The 16285-nt window shown below is 43.7% G+C and overlaps 1 protein-coding gene across 3 annotated transcripts in view; it reads right to left on the bottom strand.

Moving 5' to 3' along the window:
- PREX1 (phosphatidylinositol-3,4,5-trisphosphate dependent Rac exchange factor 1) overlaps positions 1 to 16285 on the bottom strand; it is a 220400-nt gene that overhangs the window by 18712 nt on the left and 185403 nt on the right. For 2 of the 3 annotated variants that reach the window (XM_034786897.1, XM_034786895.1), the window contains exons 20-26: positions 13482 to 13618; positions 12615 to 12786; positions 9758 to 9924; positions 8734 to 8895; positions 7904 to 8114; positions 6302 to 6581; positions 4374 to 4574 (exon numbers count right to left, since the gene is read on the bottom strand). In XM_034786897.1, the coding sequence (XP_034642788.1) occupies positions 4374 to 4574; positions 6302 to 6581; positions 7904 to 8114; positions 8734 to 8895; positions 9758 to 9924; positions 12615 to 12786; positions 13482 to 13618 (1330 nt within the window). The remainder of the gene's footprint in view (positions 1 to 4373; positions 4575 to 6301; positions 6582 to 7903; positions 8115 to 8733; positions 8896 to 9757; positions 9925 to 12614; positions 12787 to 13481; positions 13619 to 16285) is intronic. The other variant, XM_034786896.1, reaches the window with a different exon arrangement.

The following is a 16285-nucleotide window of genomic DNA, read 5'->3' as shown; positions in this document are numbered from 1 at the left end:
ATGCCAGTGGAGAAATGGGCATAGTGGAGCCTTGCACTGTCATGCCCACTCCCTTCTCTTCCCTTACCACACTCCCTCCCCTCCCTGCCCCTGCCAGCCTCTCTCCCCTTGTACTGGGAGGGGATTGGTGCTGACACGGGAGGCAGTGGAGTTGGGAGGCAGAGCTGGCACAGGAGGCAGTAGGGTCACTTCAACCAGCTTTACCCCAGAGGAGATTCCTTGTACACAGGGGGAATTCTCCAGCACAAGTCTCCTCCTGATTCAAGTTCACTGTGCCCCACACCCCTGGTGCAAAGAGAACCGGATGGACTGGAGAATCCAGTTCACAGTTTTTATCTAGCCTTGGCTTAGAATTTTTCAAACCTTAGCTTTGGAAACTTACCAGCACTGATTTTAAAAAATGTAAACCTAAACCAGAAGGGCTCTGAACTTTGCTATTGTAAGAATGAGAGTAATTTCCCTCCTAACTCATTAATAAAAAGAACCTACAGAGTCCTATCTCCCTGAACTGGGTTTTGTTTGCCCTTGTAAGAGCTATTATCAGTCAGGTCTGTTTTCTCTTCTTTCTGGAGAAGTTTAAAGGGAGATAACCAATACTGCTGAACTGAAGTACAAGCCCTTTTCAGAGAAACACTGAATTAGTTTTCCCAACAGTCAATGAGAAAGGAGCGTGGTTAATGCAAACAAGGCATATTCTTATCTGTAATTTGCTCATTTTTGTAGCTTCTCAGTATCCATTTTCTGGATCAAAAACTATCAAAATACATTTGATTCCCCCTTGAGTAACTATCATATCTGTTACATGTACCTAATTGTTTGCCTCTATCTAATAAAGATAAGACAGAATAATCTTTCCTATCTTACATTTATGTGTAAAATTCTGAAGCAAGTGACAGCCCCACAGAGACTCTGTCTTTGATCTCACTGTGTTACCCATAATAGATTAGGCTCAATTGTCGAATCTGTGTAAGTAAAACAGGATTCAGAAATGGGCTTCCTATTAAAAGAGGGAGACAATTCTTTGTATTTCATTAGAAGGCCTTTAAAGCACATAAGCAGGTTTTCATTTTGGTGTAGGCAAATATCTACTAGGATCAAGTTTGAACCCACCAAAGTCACCCTACTTGGTACCTAGACCAGGGTTTGAACTAAGAAAATGCATTTTTCTACTTGTAAAAAAGCTCCACTTGTAGAGGAAATAAATGTTAATTCCTATGAATGAGACTCTACAGCTCATGCTATCACTGTTTTAAAACAAGAAAGAAAAAGAAATAGCACTTCTAATAAAACTGTCATAGCCTATTTTTTCCTTACTTTGTAGATTCCAAAATGCCTTTCACACAAATTAGCATGAACACTAGCCAGTGCAGGGCTGTTTCTTAGTACCTTTTAGTGTTCAGTAGTCATTGCTGCTATCAGACTCATGCAAAGCCTTATCTAGCCACATTTCCATGGCCAATAATGCAGCAGACAAACTGAGCCTATCTAAAAGCCATCTACACAGAGGAAGAAGAGATCATATGTACTGTTGTGAAGAATTCCAGGTGCCAGCATCATCTAATGCAAAAAAGGTACAATGGCAAATACAGTTTTTGTAGACTGGATGCTCTGTTCAGAAACACTGGTGTAAATCTGGAATAACTATTGTCTTCACTGACAGACTTAGCTGGTGTAACAGAGATTAGAATTTGGACCTCTGCATCCTTCAGGCCCAGGAGCAACCAAACATGTGCTAACTCTCATTTGGGGTCACCCATAGTCAAATCACGATCTCCAAGAGTTTAACCTTTTGGCATCTGTTTACTGTGCTAGATTGGGATAAACAGTTAAAGCAAGGGTTCTGATTTTTCACTGCTCTCCATCTTGTGTTGCCACTTACATCAGTGCACAATGAGGATAATATGCTACCATTCTGCTACAGTAGCATTTTACACCTCATTTGCATCAATGTAAATAGCAACAAAGAGAACAGGTCCATACTGCACAAGCTTCAGTGATGCGTGATTAGATTGAATTATTCTGATTTTTATAACTCTCTTTGACCTATAACATGCACATCCTTCTCCATTAGAAAATGAAAAAGGCAACTTGTTTACTCTCTTCTGAAGTCCTGCCTTTAAAAACGTACTTTCCCAAGAAAGACGGCTCTTGTGGAGTGTCTGAGATTTCCCTCAGCAGCAAATATTCCAGGAGAAGCAGCAAGTCAATCTTGTCTCAAAAAACAGATTTTGAGACACCTGAGTAAATATTTGGGTTTGTGGTTTCAAAGACCCATTTTTTTAAGAAAGGCGGGATGTCCATGATGTTTTAGGCTGCTGGGAAAATTGTTCATAGACTTGAATGAAAAAAAACCCTCTTACAATAGCATCTATGATAAGATCAAGCAGTCTACAAACTCTGTCGAGCTTCTGTGGTTATATAGTATAGGAGGGAAAAAGTCACATTAGACTTTTTGATGTTCCAAGATAATTAAATTTTTTAAAAGCCTTGGTTTTGAGGGGTTGTGAGTGGGGGATGAGGGAAGGAGTGTTTGCTATGTTTATCTGCATGATAAGTGCAGTGAGATAACTTGAGCTTAATAATATACAACTGACTACAAAATAAAGCACTGACTTGAAAACAATGCTGTTATTTCCTAAGCGAAATAAGCCTCAGAGAAGCTAGTTCTAACCTTGAGCTGCACAGCTGGGTTCTAATCCCAAAACACATGGACTGGGATTTTCAAAGATCCTAAGGGAGGTGGGTGACTAATTTTTCTAGGCACCTTTCAAAATCCTAGCAATAGTGGGCATTGCTGTCTCTTTAGGGGCATTGGCTGGGCACTGGTAATTATGCTGGGCTGTGCACTTGAGACCAGAAGCTGGTTCAGAGTGCTGACACCAGAGAAAAACCCTGTCTCTCTTCATTCTATCCTGAAAACCTGAAGGGCGACTCCCAAGAGCTGGCCAGAGGCTTCACAGGACATCCTGCAAGAAATCATATGGGAGCCCTTGCACCTACTGAAAGACCATGAGAAACACACTACTTTAAGATCTGCTTGAAATGAGTACCCCTACAGGATCTTCTGGTGCCCATGGTAGGTCTTATTGCTTTGTCCTAATAGATTATAAACTGTAGAATGAACCTGTGTATTTGGGAACCTGAGGCAGGCAAAATTATAAAGGATCCTAAATGGAGTAATTTGATGGGGGATATTCCAATACACATTCCACTTTACATGCTACACTGGTTTTATAACTCCCAAGAATAGAATCATCCCTGGTGTAATTCTACAAACATGACCAGGGATAAATCTGGATGTCTGTGTTTGCCAGGGGAATCACATGGCAGTTTGTCAGCCCACAGTCCGTAACTATACTAAGAGCGATTATCCTTGTAGCAGATCACCACACCCATATTAATATCAGGAACTACAGTCCAGTACACGCTTTTCCTCTGCTTCCTTATCATGCAATGTATTGTCTAGAAACTGTTCCGCTTAAGACCTAAAATCACAAAGACCAATACAGCATCATTACAATTCTGCTGGTGAGCTCTCCTGACAACTGGTGCTACATTGGGGCCAAGATACAACCATCAGCATAATCACTCCCAAAGTCTAATTAGTCTGCATTTTCTGTGGACAATGTGTTTGTACACATGCGGCACTAAACCATCAGGATCAGATACAGAAGCTGCTGAGCAGATCTTAAAGCAATGGGCTACTCTTCCTGAAAGCCCTGGAGAATTCCCTCCTGCAGCTGCTGCACTTCATTGGAGAACTGCCTTCTTTCTTGACCTTACATGATTATCTGATCTTTTGACCCTGAAGTAAATGGATCCTGTGGTAGCCCATGTGACATGTGAACCATGTCAAATGGATGAGATGTTGTGAATCCTGTACTGGATACACTTAAATGCATACCATATGAGCAGGGAGTGGGGCCCATTCTTACACTCCCTGATACCGATGGGAGTCTTGCCACAGGCTTCTGTGGGAATGGAATCAAGTCCTAAGTGTCCAGACCTATAGGCCCATTTATTCGGTAATGGGGAACACACTGAAGCATTTACTCAATAATAAAACTTGAAGTTACGTCAAGGAGAGTTTTGCTAAGTAAGCAGTAAGGGTTTCAGGATATACTCTACTGTGTGTACGGCACTTTTAAAGTGGAAGCATTGTGTATAACTACCACGTATTAGTAGTGGTATAATGCTTTGATATCCACAATTATGAATTTCAACAGCATTATCCTGTCTCAGTTACCTGACTTTCTGATTATTAATCTGTCTTGATCTGTCTAGCTGCCATCCAGCACTGTAATATTAAGATTAAATAGCCTCAAAGTACTCTGCCAACCAGAATGGAGAGCCATGTATATCTTTGAACACACCTGTAGGAATCTCTGAAACTCATTGTGTCATGTCCTGAGTCTTCCTGGTCCTCCTCAGAAACTTTGAAACAAACCTTCTTACTCCCACCATGCTCAGCTTTGTCAGTGTCGCTCTCTTCAGCCCCCAAGGAAGGTGGGGATGTCTCCTCAGTGGACAGAGGTTCACATGTGCCAGTGGGTTCTGTTATGGTGGACAAAAGCCTACAAAGGAAAAACACATTGCTCTCAGTGACTGGTGTGTAATCTTGTGAGTTATGCATTCACGACTGTGCTCTGAACTCAAGTGCACTTGAAATCAAAAGCAACATTTCTATTACTTGAGCTATGTATAGACAGGAGCTACACGAAACTCACTCAGTTTGATTCACAGGGGTTCATGCAAATCTCTTTGGTTTTAGTTCATGTGTACTCACAATAGGTGAATTTTGCATTAATTCAAAACCTAAAGTGCAACATGAAACTTGCCAAGTTCTGACTAGTTTAAGGTCAAAAGCACTTCAGATAGCTTATACAAAAATACCAACCCAGATTCAAAAACCTAAGCAAACATGCCCTGTAACAACTCTCAAAACCAGGTGAGTTTTGGTTATGAGAGTTTTGCACAGGTCTAGATGATCCCCTCCCCATAACACAATGTTTGGAATAAAAAAAAGACAGCAACACAGAACTGTGGCAGCATGCTAGGAATAGTCATCTACCCAGTTTTCTGCAAAATACTGTGAGACTCTTAGGCACATTTTAAAGTGTAATTATTTGCTAAAATAAATTATTCTGCACAAATAATCTCACTTCCATCAAGAGTGATGAAATGTCCCCTCGTTTGCCTTCTTTTTCCTGCTGGATTTTTCTCTAGACACTAACTGGCACTCCAAAAACCACAGAGTATACATCATAAATCTGCCTTTTACTGGCCAGTGGAGGAAGAACTCTAGTCAGTATGTGCTAACTCTTTCAGGAGATCTCATCCTGCTGAGACTGGCCCAAAGCCTTGCAGATTTTCCTGCGTGCTGAGTCTGCCAAACTGTAATCACATTTATAAAGAGAGTCCTTTTTAACTTGCCCTATTAAGCTGACTCCCGTGGTCAAAGCCCAGAAAAAGAAGGATAGAAGGCAAAGACTGAGCCCCTTCTGCTGTTCATCTGAGAATAAGAAAACATTATCCCCCACAACCCAAGTAGGGCATGTATCATAACACACACACACACACACACACCATGGTCACAAGCTAAAATGCACACACATGGGGAATAAGCACTGGCCTCTGTAATTGATTCAAACTCCTGCCATATCCCACCTTCCTTCTTCATTCCAATAACAATGTCAGCCTCATTGTTCCTTTCTTCTCCTGTTCCCATCTCTGTGCCTTCTCCCATGCTGCCCCTCTCCATGGAATGAACTCTCAGTCCTAGTCTGCCAGGCCTTCTTTATTCAAATCCCTTTTGACTACTGACTTCTGATCTAAAATAGCTCCTTCATCTGGGCCGCCCAGTGTATTTTTATGTCAGTCTTATAGATGAACTCTTCAGGGCAGGGATTTTCCCAGTGTCTGTGTCTAGTACAGCACTTAGCCCATTCTTAGAGTTTAACAAATAATAGGAATTAAAACCAGAATGGACAACCTTTAGTTCTAACATAGACTTCAAGCCAGCGAGTGCAAAGAGCAGCTACACTAGCTCATTATGTAAGTGGAAATGACACATAGGTAGATGGATCTGCATATGAGCAAGTCAGGCTGCCTCCATCCAGGAAAAGGTGGTGGCATGGGGGAGGGCACGCACACACATACTAACATATTATAATTCATGCTGATGGACACAGAACATATTTCTGTGGTTGCATATTTCCATTTTCTCAGATAGTGTGTCCCTTTATTTAGGAAGTGCCCTCAGCAGCGCAGACACAAAACACACAGGGGTCTCTTTACTCACTTATTTATCTGAATGACGTATAGCTTCATTTCCTTCACTGCAATATCTAGTTTATTAAAAAGTTGAAGGTATGAGTCCTGTATCTCCCGGTCTTCTTCTTTCAGCAAAAAGGTGAGTCCCCTTTCCTCCTGGTTTGTTCCCCCATTCTGTTGGTCAAAGCTACCCTCGTATTGTTCATGTGGGTTGAGTTCTCCATCTTCTGGGGTTAGGCACCTCCATGATGGTGCAGCCATGCTGGTGATACAATGCTGAGTGTATGAGACTGGATTCAGAGTACCTACTAAACATGAAAGGAAGTAGTTAGTATGGCTCTCGTGACTGTATGCACCGCCTCTCAATATTTAGAGCAGGTTTCTATAGAATTTAATAGGAATTAAACCAACAGGCTCATACAGAAATTTAAACGGGTTAGTCTATAGAAATTGCTCTAAAATCCTACAGTGTTTAATAGAGAATGTGTGCTTCCCTATAGGAATTTTGAACCTTCTTTAAAACATTGTGGCAAAAATATAATTTTCTGTTTATTCTACAGGACTTCTCCATGGCATGCAAACTCAGCTTTTTGACATTACTGTAGTTCAGGATCACGATAAGTCATATAACTAATAGTAGTACATTGCCCATTCACAGCACTGACCCTCTGAGGAGCTAAAAGCATTTTTAAAATGCTAACGAATTTAAGATTGAAACAAACCTGTTAGGTCAGTATTATCCCAGCTTTACAGATGGGAAAACTGACCCCTGGAAGAATAACTATCATTGTTAGGAAAAGTAAAGAATAATTAATTCATTTACAAATGGTGGCAAGGAGAATATCTGCAGCACAGCTGGAACGTGACTGTGATACTGTGACTAACCCCTCCTACTCCCAAGAAAAGTGCCATGGGATCTTTAAGAAGTACAAGTGGGCAGGGCTTCTCTTGTTGGCCTAATTTGAACAGGGTCTCCAAACATTCTTCAATATGTGGGACAGTCCAGACTTCCATGGGGCTGTCGCAAGCCCTCTTGCACACTCACCTTGTTGGACACTGAATGAGTCAGAAGTTATTCTGAGAGGTCCAACAGTGAAACATTGCAACACAAGTATTTGCCTGGCAGGGAAATCCTAAGTAGCAGCCATACAGCTGAACGATAGCACCTCCAACATTACAGAACCTCCTAGTGCCAATGTGGGGGATTAGTTTAGTAATGGTTCAGAGGGAAGAGTACTACCATCTGATTGGCTATTTGAGGTTTCTCACCCTTGTGATTATAATACAACTTCACATTATGGAACCACTTAGCCCCATCACTTTTTTCTTCCACTCAATAAGTCAACTCTTCTAAGTGGAAAAAACACCCCAGGGCATTTTAGTTGTGATGAGAAAACCACATTGCTTTGCTGTTAAAGATGTTTGACTTGAGGCCATACTCTGTGCCTGAGGCATTGAGTTATTTTACAGTAACTGCATACTGCCTGCCATCTTACTATGAGCATTTTAAGAAAAAAAAAAGTATATTGTCAAGGCAACAGTTCTTTGGATTTGTCTTGAACTCACTGACCCGCCGGAAATACAACTAATCTTTTTACTAAGATAATGTCACTGAAGCATTCATGAGCACCTTGTTCTGGATCAAGACCAATTATAGATGGCTTCCGTCCAATGCGAATGCTGAATGACCTTCCTGTTGAGGTAGTGGTTTTGGGGTAGGACACTTCCATGAGGTTAATGTGGCAGTTGGTGGGGCAGAAATCCATGCTGTTGAGGGGGTGAGGCTCTGTTGTGGCTTGTTTGAAGGCTGGGCTCACCTTCATTTTGAGCTCATCTGCAAACTGGGGGATAAAGCAAGTTTGTGAGATTTAATTTGCCAAAAATGATGATGCAACACAGAAGATCCTTATTTTTCCCTGCCAGCCTCCCATCCCCACCGCCATCTCATCTCTGCTATCCTGAAGGGTACTGTTCCAAAAATATCATGGAAAAAATGACATTTTAATTTCCTTGAGAATTGTTTAAAAGTTTTTCTGAGGGCCAGATTTCAAACATGTCAGATAACTGTACCAAAAGCATACTTAGTTTGTTCATACAGTTATACAATGTGCTCATGCAATCATAGTAACTTGTGTGCACAACACAGACATGACAGCTCTTGTCATTGATGGGGGGCGGGGGGTTGGGCTCCTCATTTGGATGGGCAGGATGGATCCGTCAGCAGAGGAGTCCAGGAATGCATTCCAACCCATAGTGACAACAGTGTGTAGATGCTCTAGAGACAGGTCCTTACCCCCTAGAGCTTGCAATCTACATAACTTCTAGTTCTGTGCTCAGACCAGTAGAACACGTCTTTCTAAAGCAATTAATGGGGAAAACACAGCAAAGAATACTCAGACCCCACTATCTTGGCAGTATAAGATTGTCTAGATACGCCACTGAGATCTACTAGCGCTGCACCTTGTGGTAGTTGGTGAGCCTTTTGCAGATACTCTCCAGTTTAGTGTCACAGGTTTGCCGAAAATCATACTCGGGCATGGTCTCCATAGCTCTGCTTTGGGAGATGAGCTTCTTGCAGTTCTTCACAAAGAGACTGTCATCTACAGCAAAGGCTTCTAAAATCTGAAAAAGGAAACAAAATTCCAATGGTACAGGGCTGAGAGCCAGGAATACCGCAATATCCTTCCACTGAATAAACAGTGTACACAACACATTTTGGCATGTTTGAGGAAAGTGGCATTCAGCACAAATCCAGCCCTCTTTCTTCCCTAATTAGCCCTTCTGAATCATTGTCATGCCTAATCTCAACACTTCAAAACTTCAGCCAGAAGTTTTTAAAATATATTGGATGTGCTCAAAACAGTCATTTTGCCACAGGGAATGTTCATTCTCTGGCACATTTGCCCTCTCTTGTTATTTCTGCTTTGTCCTATCATGGACATGCCAATAACTTCATTATTACTTGATGCAGACATTTATTATTTGTCCATTGTAGTGCACACCAAAACATAATACCAATCATTCCTGTCCACACTGGGCAGCAATCAGACCCATACTTCGTATCAACCAACCCAACCCATCTGATGGGGAAAACCTCCATAGTCTTACCCCAAGGTGCAGCAAATGCTTGCCTGAAAGGATGAACCTCCCATTTGCCCTGAGGAGCAGCAAACTCCTGCTCTAGCGGACAGACGACAAAGGGAGAGTTTTACTGGGAGAGTTTCCCAGCTGAGGACCCTCCTGCAAGAGTGTCTTGACTCAAGTCCTCAAGAGTTGAAATGAAGGCAGGGTCAGTGGAACTTGCCTGTACCAAACAGGAGTTAGTTACTCTATACTGGTGCATTCTAATGAACTAGCCTAAGCTCCAGGCAGGGCCAATAGCATAACATGCCATGTCACCAAACAGACAAAGCGGGTAAGCCTGGGCCATTGGTTTCCCTTATTGTGCTTGGGAAGGAAGCTGGCAATGTATGGTGGTGGGTACCTTTGCAGTTAGATTGAAACAACCCTTTGGCTCTACGGTTTTCTCCAAGACGTAACACTTGATCCCAGCAGTGCTGACGTATTCATACACCACCGCGTGTTCCAGATGGACATTGTCCACAGTCAAGCTAATGAGAGGCATGTCTTCACTCATGATCAACGGAGAGACTGGAACCAAAGGCAAGTCGTTAGGGAACCAACACTTCGTAACACACAGGTGCAAAACACAGGTGTGCATGTGCGCACACACACTCAGGAGACATGTATGCCCAGCATACATTTATGACACAGATCAGGGTACCTGGCAAGGGCTCTCAAATGGGAGGTAAATTACATTACCTCTCCATGTCCTTGATGAAACACGAAGCAGTTTACTGTTCCTAACTGACTCCCTGTCACCACTGTATTCCAAATTGCAGTTAGTGCTGCAGGTTCACCCTGGTGAGTGCACTGCACATGCAGCTGTGCCAGAGGGAGGGGAGGGCAGCCAGTGCTATCACCACCTCCTCTCCAAGGCAGCTGTCAAGGCCACTCAATATGAACTTCACCAGCAGAGGCAGTCCAGAGGTGCTGAAGTGCATCTTGCAGTGGCCTATCTCTGGCTTTTTCTGGACCCGGGGTATGCGCAGGAATTGAAATTTGACCCCTTCTCGGGGGGCACAGAAGTTTGCTCTCCCCACTCCTCGCTGGCCCCAGGAGGCGCTTGCTGCCCTGCCTCCCCACCTGGCTCCGGGAGGAGCTCGCTGTCCCCTCTACCCCCTGAGCCGGAGCTCGCTGCCTCCCCTCTCTCCCCTGCCCCAGGAAGAACTTGCAGCTCCTCCTCCCTGGGAGGAGCTTGCTCCCCCCCACCCTTGCAGCCTGAGCTCGCTGCCCCCTCAACCTCCGGGAGGAGCTCGCTGCTCCCCTCCACACCCAGCCCCAGGATGAACTTGCTGTCCCCCCTCCCCACCAGGCCACCAGCAGGAGCTCGATCTTCCCTGCTTCCGCAGCCCCGGGGACGGAGAAGTTCTGTGCCCCCGACAATTATTGAGGGGGTGCCCCGTTGCCCCCCTTGCACATGCCCCTGTTTAGGAGATATAGTGTATGGCTTCAGATCCCCTGGTGCATTAGGGTCTGCATGCAACTTGCATTGCTGTGCACCTGATCCCAGATCTATTGTTAATAGGGGTCCAGCGAGTCTGGATTCAACTGGTATATCCCTTGGAGTGAGTCCTGTTTGAGTGTTCTTTGGGAATGTCCTCCCACATCAATTAATTTTCTCCATCAGTATCTTAATATGAAGTAAGTCAGTCTTTTTACTTATACTTAGACTGTTTCAAGCTAAGGGGAGGGTTGCCTGTAGAAAGCAATGTGCACAGAAATGTTGCTGACGCAATTAGCTCGCCCTCTGAAAATTTGGTCCGGAATAACAAAGTCACTTAAATAAAAAAAAAAAAAAAAAAAAAAAAAAAAAAGATTTTATTCTAGCTGGAGTTATTTGCAGACCTTTAATTTGCAGCCATGTCATCCACACAACTCCGTGGAACACTCCTCCCTCCCCCTGCTGCTGCCATTGCCCAGCCCTTCCTTTGTGGGAGATGATACCACACAGCTATCAGACGTGCTCACTCCAGAAACTTTAATAATGAGCAACTGTCCTGTAGGAGTAAGATGGGGGATATTGCAATCTGGTTTCATTTGGCACAGCAGGCTAAGAAACACAGACAATATGTGGAAGAAATAAACACAGTGGGCCTGAGTCTTGCTTAGGCCCTAGTCTTGCAAATGCTTTGTGCACGTCCTTCACTGTATGCATGTCAGAAGTATCTCTGAAGCTAATATGGCATAGATGGCTACTCAATGTGAGTGGGGCTATCAGAATCTGCCCTAAAGGTTAGATTGTGTCATGCCAAAGAATCATGCCCAGGGCTTTGTTACATTTGGCTTAAGTTTTCTGTTAAGTATAAATACCATATTTGTTTTAGTCATAATCTAACGCCCATGATGGGAGCCACATGGCCAAAATGCCAAATGGAGGCCAGATGTCTCAGAGGAAGAACCTCCTCTCCTGTCATTTTAGCCTTTCATTTTGAGCTCTCAGCTTTAGCTCACCCTATGGTGGCCAGTTAACCAAATCCCAGGGTCCCTTACTCTAGTTGAGACCCCTGGCAGGGCTTGCTGAGTAGCCCATATTCCAAGAGTGAATCAGTTCCTGCTTTCTACTGAGCAAGAGCCAGGAGAACTATCCAAAGAAGTTGAGCTACACGTGGCACAGGGGAGGGACTCACTCCATGAAAAGTGTTTTCCAGTGTGATGCATCTTGACCCAAAACTCAGACACCGTATAATTATGTTGGGTTGTGGCTTGACATCACAGCTACCAACTATACAACTCCAATTAGTACATACTCTCTCAGCATGTGGGGCCCCAGTCATTTACTGTAGGGCATGGCATGCAAGAGACAATACAAAGCAGATGTACTAAAAAGAGGGCTTTTTTCTGCCTACCTAGCTTTGTGACATTGGTACTTATAGAGATTCCCGAAGGCGCCAGCAAGAATCAGGCATCTAAAACCCCACCATTAATTAATGCTGTCTCTTCTGTTCAGAGCAGAGGACATTCCTCTCTGTTGAGAGCCACAACAGCGAGATTTCCATATTACATCCCAATTTCATGTTCCACCCAAATAAACTGGAGCATGACAGTATTTCACCTGGGAAGCTGCAGTTTGTTGCACATTTTGCTAGAATGAGATATTTTCTACAGCAATACTTACATTTCACAGTTCCACCACCCCTTTTCTCCCAAGTAATCAGAAAGTGCCTGACTTGCCCGCCTACATTTCCTTCCTTCATGAAATTGGGTGGGCTTTCCTTTACCTGCTTCCTGTTGGCTTTTATAAAGGGGATCCAGTTCTCCACTTCCTTCCCCTGAGAGCTGTCCTTCGCTTGACTCAAGATGGCTGCCATTCAGGTACGCATTAAATGTTGGCTGCTGAGCTCTATCCTCTTCAGCATCTTCGTGTGTTCGGTACACCCACTGGTACAATCCCTTTCAAAAGAACAGGAACGTTACAAAGAGCTGCCTCAACTTCATCAGGGATATACCTGGATTTCACACTCTCTTCTCGCATGGATTTTAAGCCTTTTGATGATGGCTGTGAAAAGTTTTTGTCCTCTAGCAGTCTGGGTTTGTGTGTCATGTAAGTAAGGGCTGAGTTTAGTCTACTGGCAACTGGAACCTTGTTGCGACCATAACCTAACAATTAATAACCTAGATACAAACACCTGAACATTTTGAGGAAGGGAATGTAGGTTTGGAGAATAAAACTGGATGTATCTGTGAATTTTGCAGCTGATCCCTATTTCCAAAGTGGGCTGGAGTAGAATCCAGATCCGATCCACCCTGAAATTTACGTGTATGAAATATGAATCTGGGTATAAATTTTGTAGCTCAAACCTACCTCTGCTATTAACTGGAAAGCAATCTTTAGAAGTCTATGGACTGGAATACTTGTGATTCATACACATTTTACAACTAAGGTGTAAATTCTATTCAGGGTTTCACCCCAAGTATCTCCATTAATTACAGTAGGGTCCCATGGGCGCAGGCGGATAAGTTAAAACATACTTTTTGAGATTGCTTTTAAATATTTGAGGAGCACGTTTGTATAAGACCATTATATTATTTTTTCCTCTCAAAACATTATGTTAAGTTCCATCCAGGTCTCACATCTGTGTACTCACCAGCAATTCCTGCTGCCTGTTCCTGTATGCTGTAAAGTGCTCCAGAACTTCCGTGTAATTTTCATTCATCATATTATTCCCATTAACTTTCAAAATGCACTGCCCTGAATGGAGTCCCACAGCTGCAGCCTTGGAGCCTGAAACAGACCAGAGGGGAGTTCAAACAGCTCAGCAGCCCAACTATGGAGGAGACTAAGAGAACAGAGGGAGTGAAAAGCATTTCTGGCTAAGATGCTGGGGAGTCAGGATATTTGGGAGCTATCTTGTGGTTTTGCTGGGTTTGGTGAAAGAGCTCTGGAAGAGCTTTGTCATATGAGGCAAATGTATATAACCTTCAAACAGAGCCTTTCTTTTGGGCCCTCGGTGCACATGTTATTACATCGTAGGTGATGTGCAAGATGGGGTTGTAAATTACACTCTGGTAAATTGCTGTGTATCTGTCTGATTCTCTAGTACTTTGCACTTTGTCTAGTCAGTTACACCAGTGCACATGCATATGTGGATACTAAGAATTGAGGACTGGAAGGGACCTACTGAGTCATTGAGTTCAGTCCCCTGCTATCACAGGCACTCACATCATCTAATACCATTCGTAAACTTATCAAGCACGGGCTGGCCCAGGATCAGGAGAACAAAAAAATAGGTTAGAGTCCCCTGCCCTCATTCACACATTCAGCCCAGAGAGGGGAATCTGGCCCATTTAATAATGTAGAGTCCTTCTCTCTTTGACTGAAAGACAAATATCTTTTTTTTTTAAGGATCACTTTTAAATCAACATGAATTTAAGGTTTACCCCTTCACATAACACAAAAACTAGGGGTTCACCCAATGAAATTAATAGCCAGCAGATTTAAAACAAACAAAAGGAAGTACCTCTTTACACAACGCACAGTCAACCTGTGAAACTCATTGCCAGGGGATGTTGTGAAGGCCAAAAGTATAACTTGGTTCAAAAAAGAATTAGACAAATTCATGGTACACCTCTACCTCAATATAACGCTGTCCTCAGGAGCCTAAAAATCTTACTGTGTTATAGGTGAAACCGCATTATATCGAACTTTCTTTGATCCGCCGGAGTGTGCAGCCCCGCCCCCCCGGAGCGCTGCTTTACCGCGTTATATCAGAATTCGTGTTATATCAGGTCGCGTTATATCGGAGTAGAGGTGTACATCAATGGCTATTAGCCAAGATGGTCAGGGTGTCCCTAAACCTCCAGCTTCCAGAAGCTGGGTCTGGACGACAGGGGATGGATCACTTGATAATTGCCCAGGTCTGTTCATTCCCTCTGAAGCATCTGGCACTGGCCACTGTCAGAAGAGAGGATACTGGGCTAGGTGGACAATTGGTTTGACCCAGTATGCATGTTCTTATATAAACCTGGATACAGTCACTGCAGAAAGATAATGAAATTCTTAGGGGGGAAACTTATCTTTTGGGAATCTTTGACGATCTTTTCTTTCTAGTCTTAATTGGCTAAGATGTTGTTTAAATTTGCATAACTATACAGTTTGCAGCCTGTCACATGCTAATTGAAAGAAGCTGAATATTTCCTCATTAGGCAATTTGCCAGAGTCTGGGAACAAGATTCTAATGTCAGTTACACCAGAGTAAATCCAGAGTAATTTAACCAACTTGAATAGATTTACACCATTGAAATTCAGATCAGAATTTAGCCCCTACGAGTCTACATTAAAGCCATAATTACTTTTTAAGCTCAGTTATCTAAGATGCAAACAATTTTAGTCAGTGTAATTAGTCCCTTTTCTCGTAACGGCTTCAGAAATGAAATCTTTCTAGCTAGTATATTAAGGAAATGCTTTAGCACTTTGGCTTAAAAATTATATTTTGTGCTTGTTTGAAGGTATGTAATGAAAAGGTGCTTTGAAGCAGGGTACTGTTGCCTATATATGGGATGATAAGTCTTTGCATTGTCTCTAAATGCTGACATTATATATTTTTACATACACACAATCCTACTGAAGGAAGGAAGCCGTATACAGTTTAAAGGTCTTGCTCTCTGTACCTGCCAAAGATAAAGGGAGGGGCTGTGCTTCATTTGTGGCTCATTTCACATTTACTCCTAAGGGCATTCTGCACCAAAAAATTAAAAATTCTGTGCCAAAAAATAAAAATTCTGCAAATTTTATTTGTCAAATAAATGTGGAGGCTCCAGCATGGCATTGGGGAGCACAGGCCTCTAGCTGCACAGAGGTGGGAGATTGTGGTGCAGCTCCCACCCCGGGACATGGATTCAGCGGCGAGGCTGCACCCAACCCTGACACAGCGCAAGGACTGGGCCTGCCCCAGAAACACCCCAGGACCCTGCCCCTCTGTGCCAGGTGCACCAGGTGTGGGCAGGCAGGCTCAGCAAGGCAGGATCCAAGTGTGGAGGGACATAGTGGGGTGGGGGGATCCAGGTATGGGTTGAGAGGGTTCTGGGTGGGGCAATCTGGGTGCGGGCGGCTCAGTGTGGGATCTGGATGCACAGGAGCTTGTTGAGGGGTTCTGGGTGCCATGGTAATGGGACTCTGCAGAAGGGTCCAGGTGAAGGTGGCTGGGACTTAGCAGTGGTGGGTCTGGATGTGGAGAGGATAGAGCTCGGCAAGGGGGTATGGGTGTGGGGGACTCAGTGGGGGGTGCAACTGGTTGGGGCTCGGTGGGGTGGGGATCTGGGTGCAGGTGGTTCATCAGGGTGGTCCAGGGGGAGTAGGGCTCATGGGGGGTGGTCTGAGTATGGGGCGGGGGTGAGGTTCGGTGAGAGGGTTTGGGTATGAGGGGTCTGAATGCATGGGGGTTGGGTGGAT

This window comes from Trachemys scripta, chromosome 12 (assembly GCF_013100865.1).
Source record: "Trachemys scripta elegans isolate TJP31775 chromosome 12, CAS_Tse_1.0, whole genome shotgun sequence".
In the NCBI taxonomy this organism is placed as follows: Eukaryota; Metazoa; Chordata; order Testudines; family Emydidae; genus Trachemys; species Trachemys scripta.
Note: the sequence above shows the minus strand (reverse complement) of the source record. Positions and strands in the feature narration are given on the sequence as shown.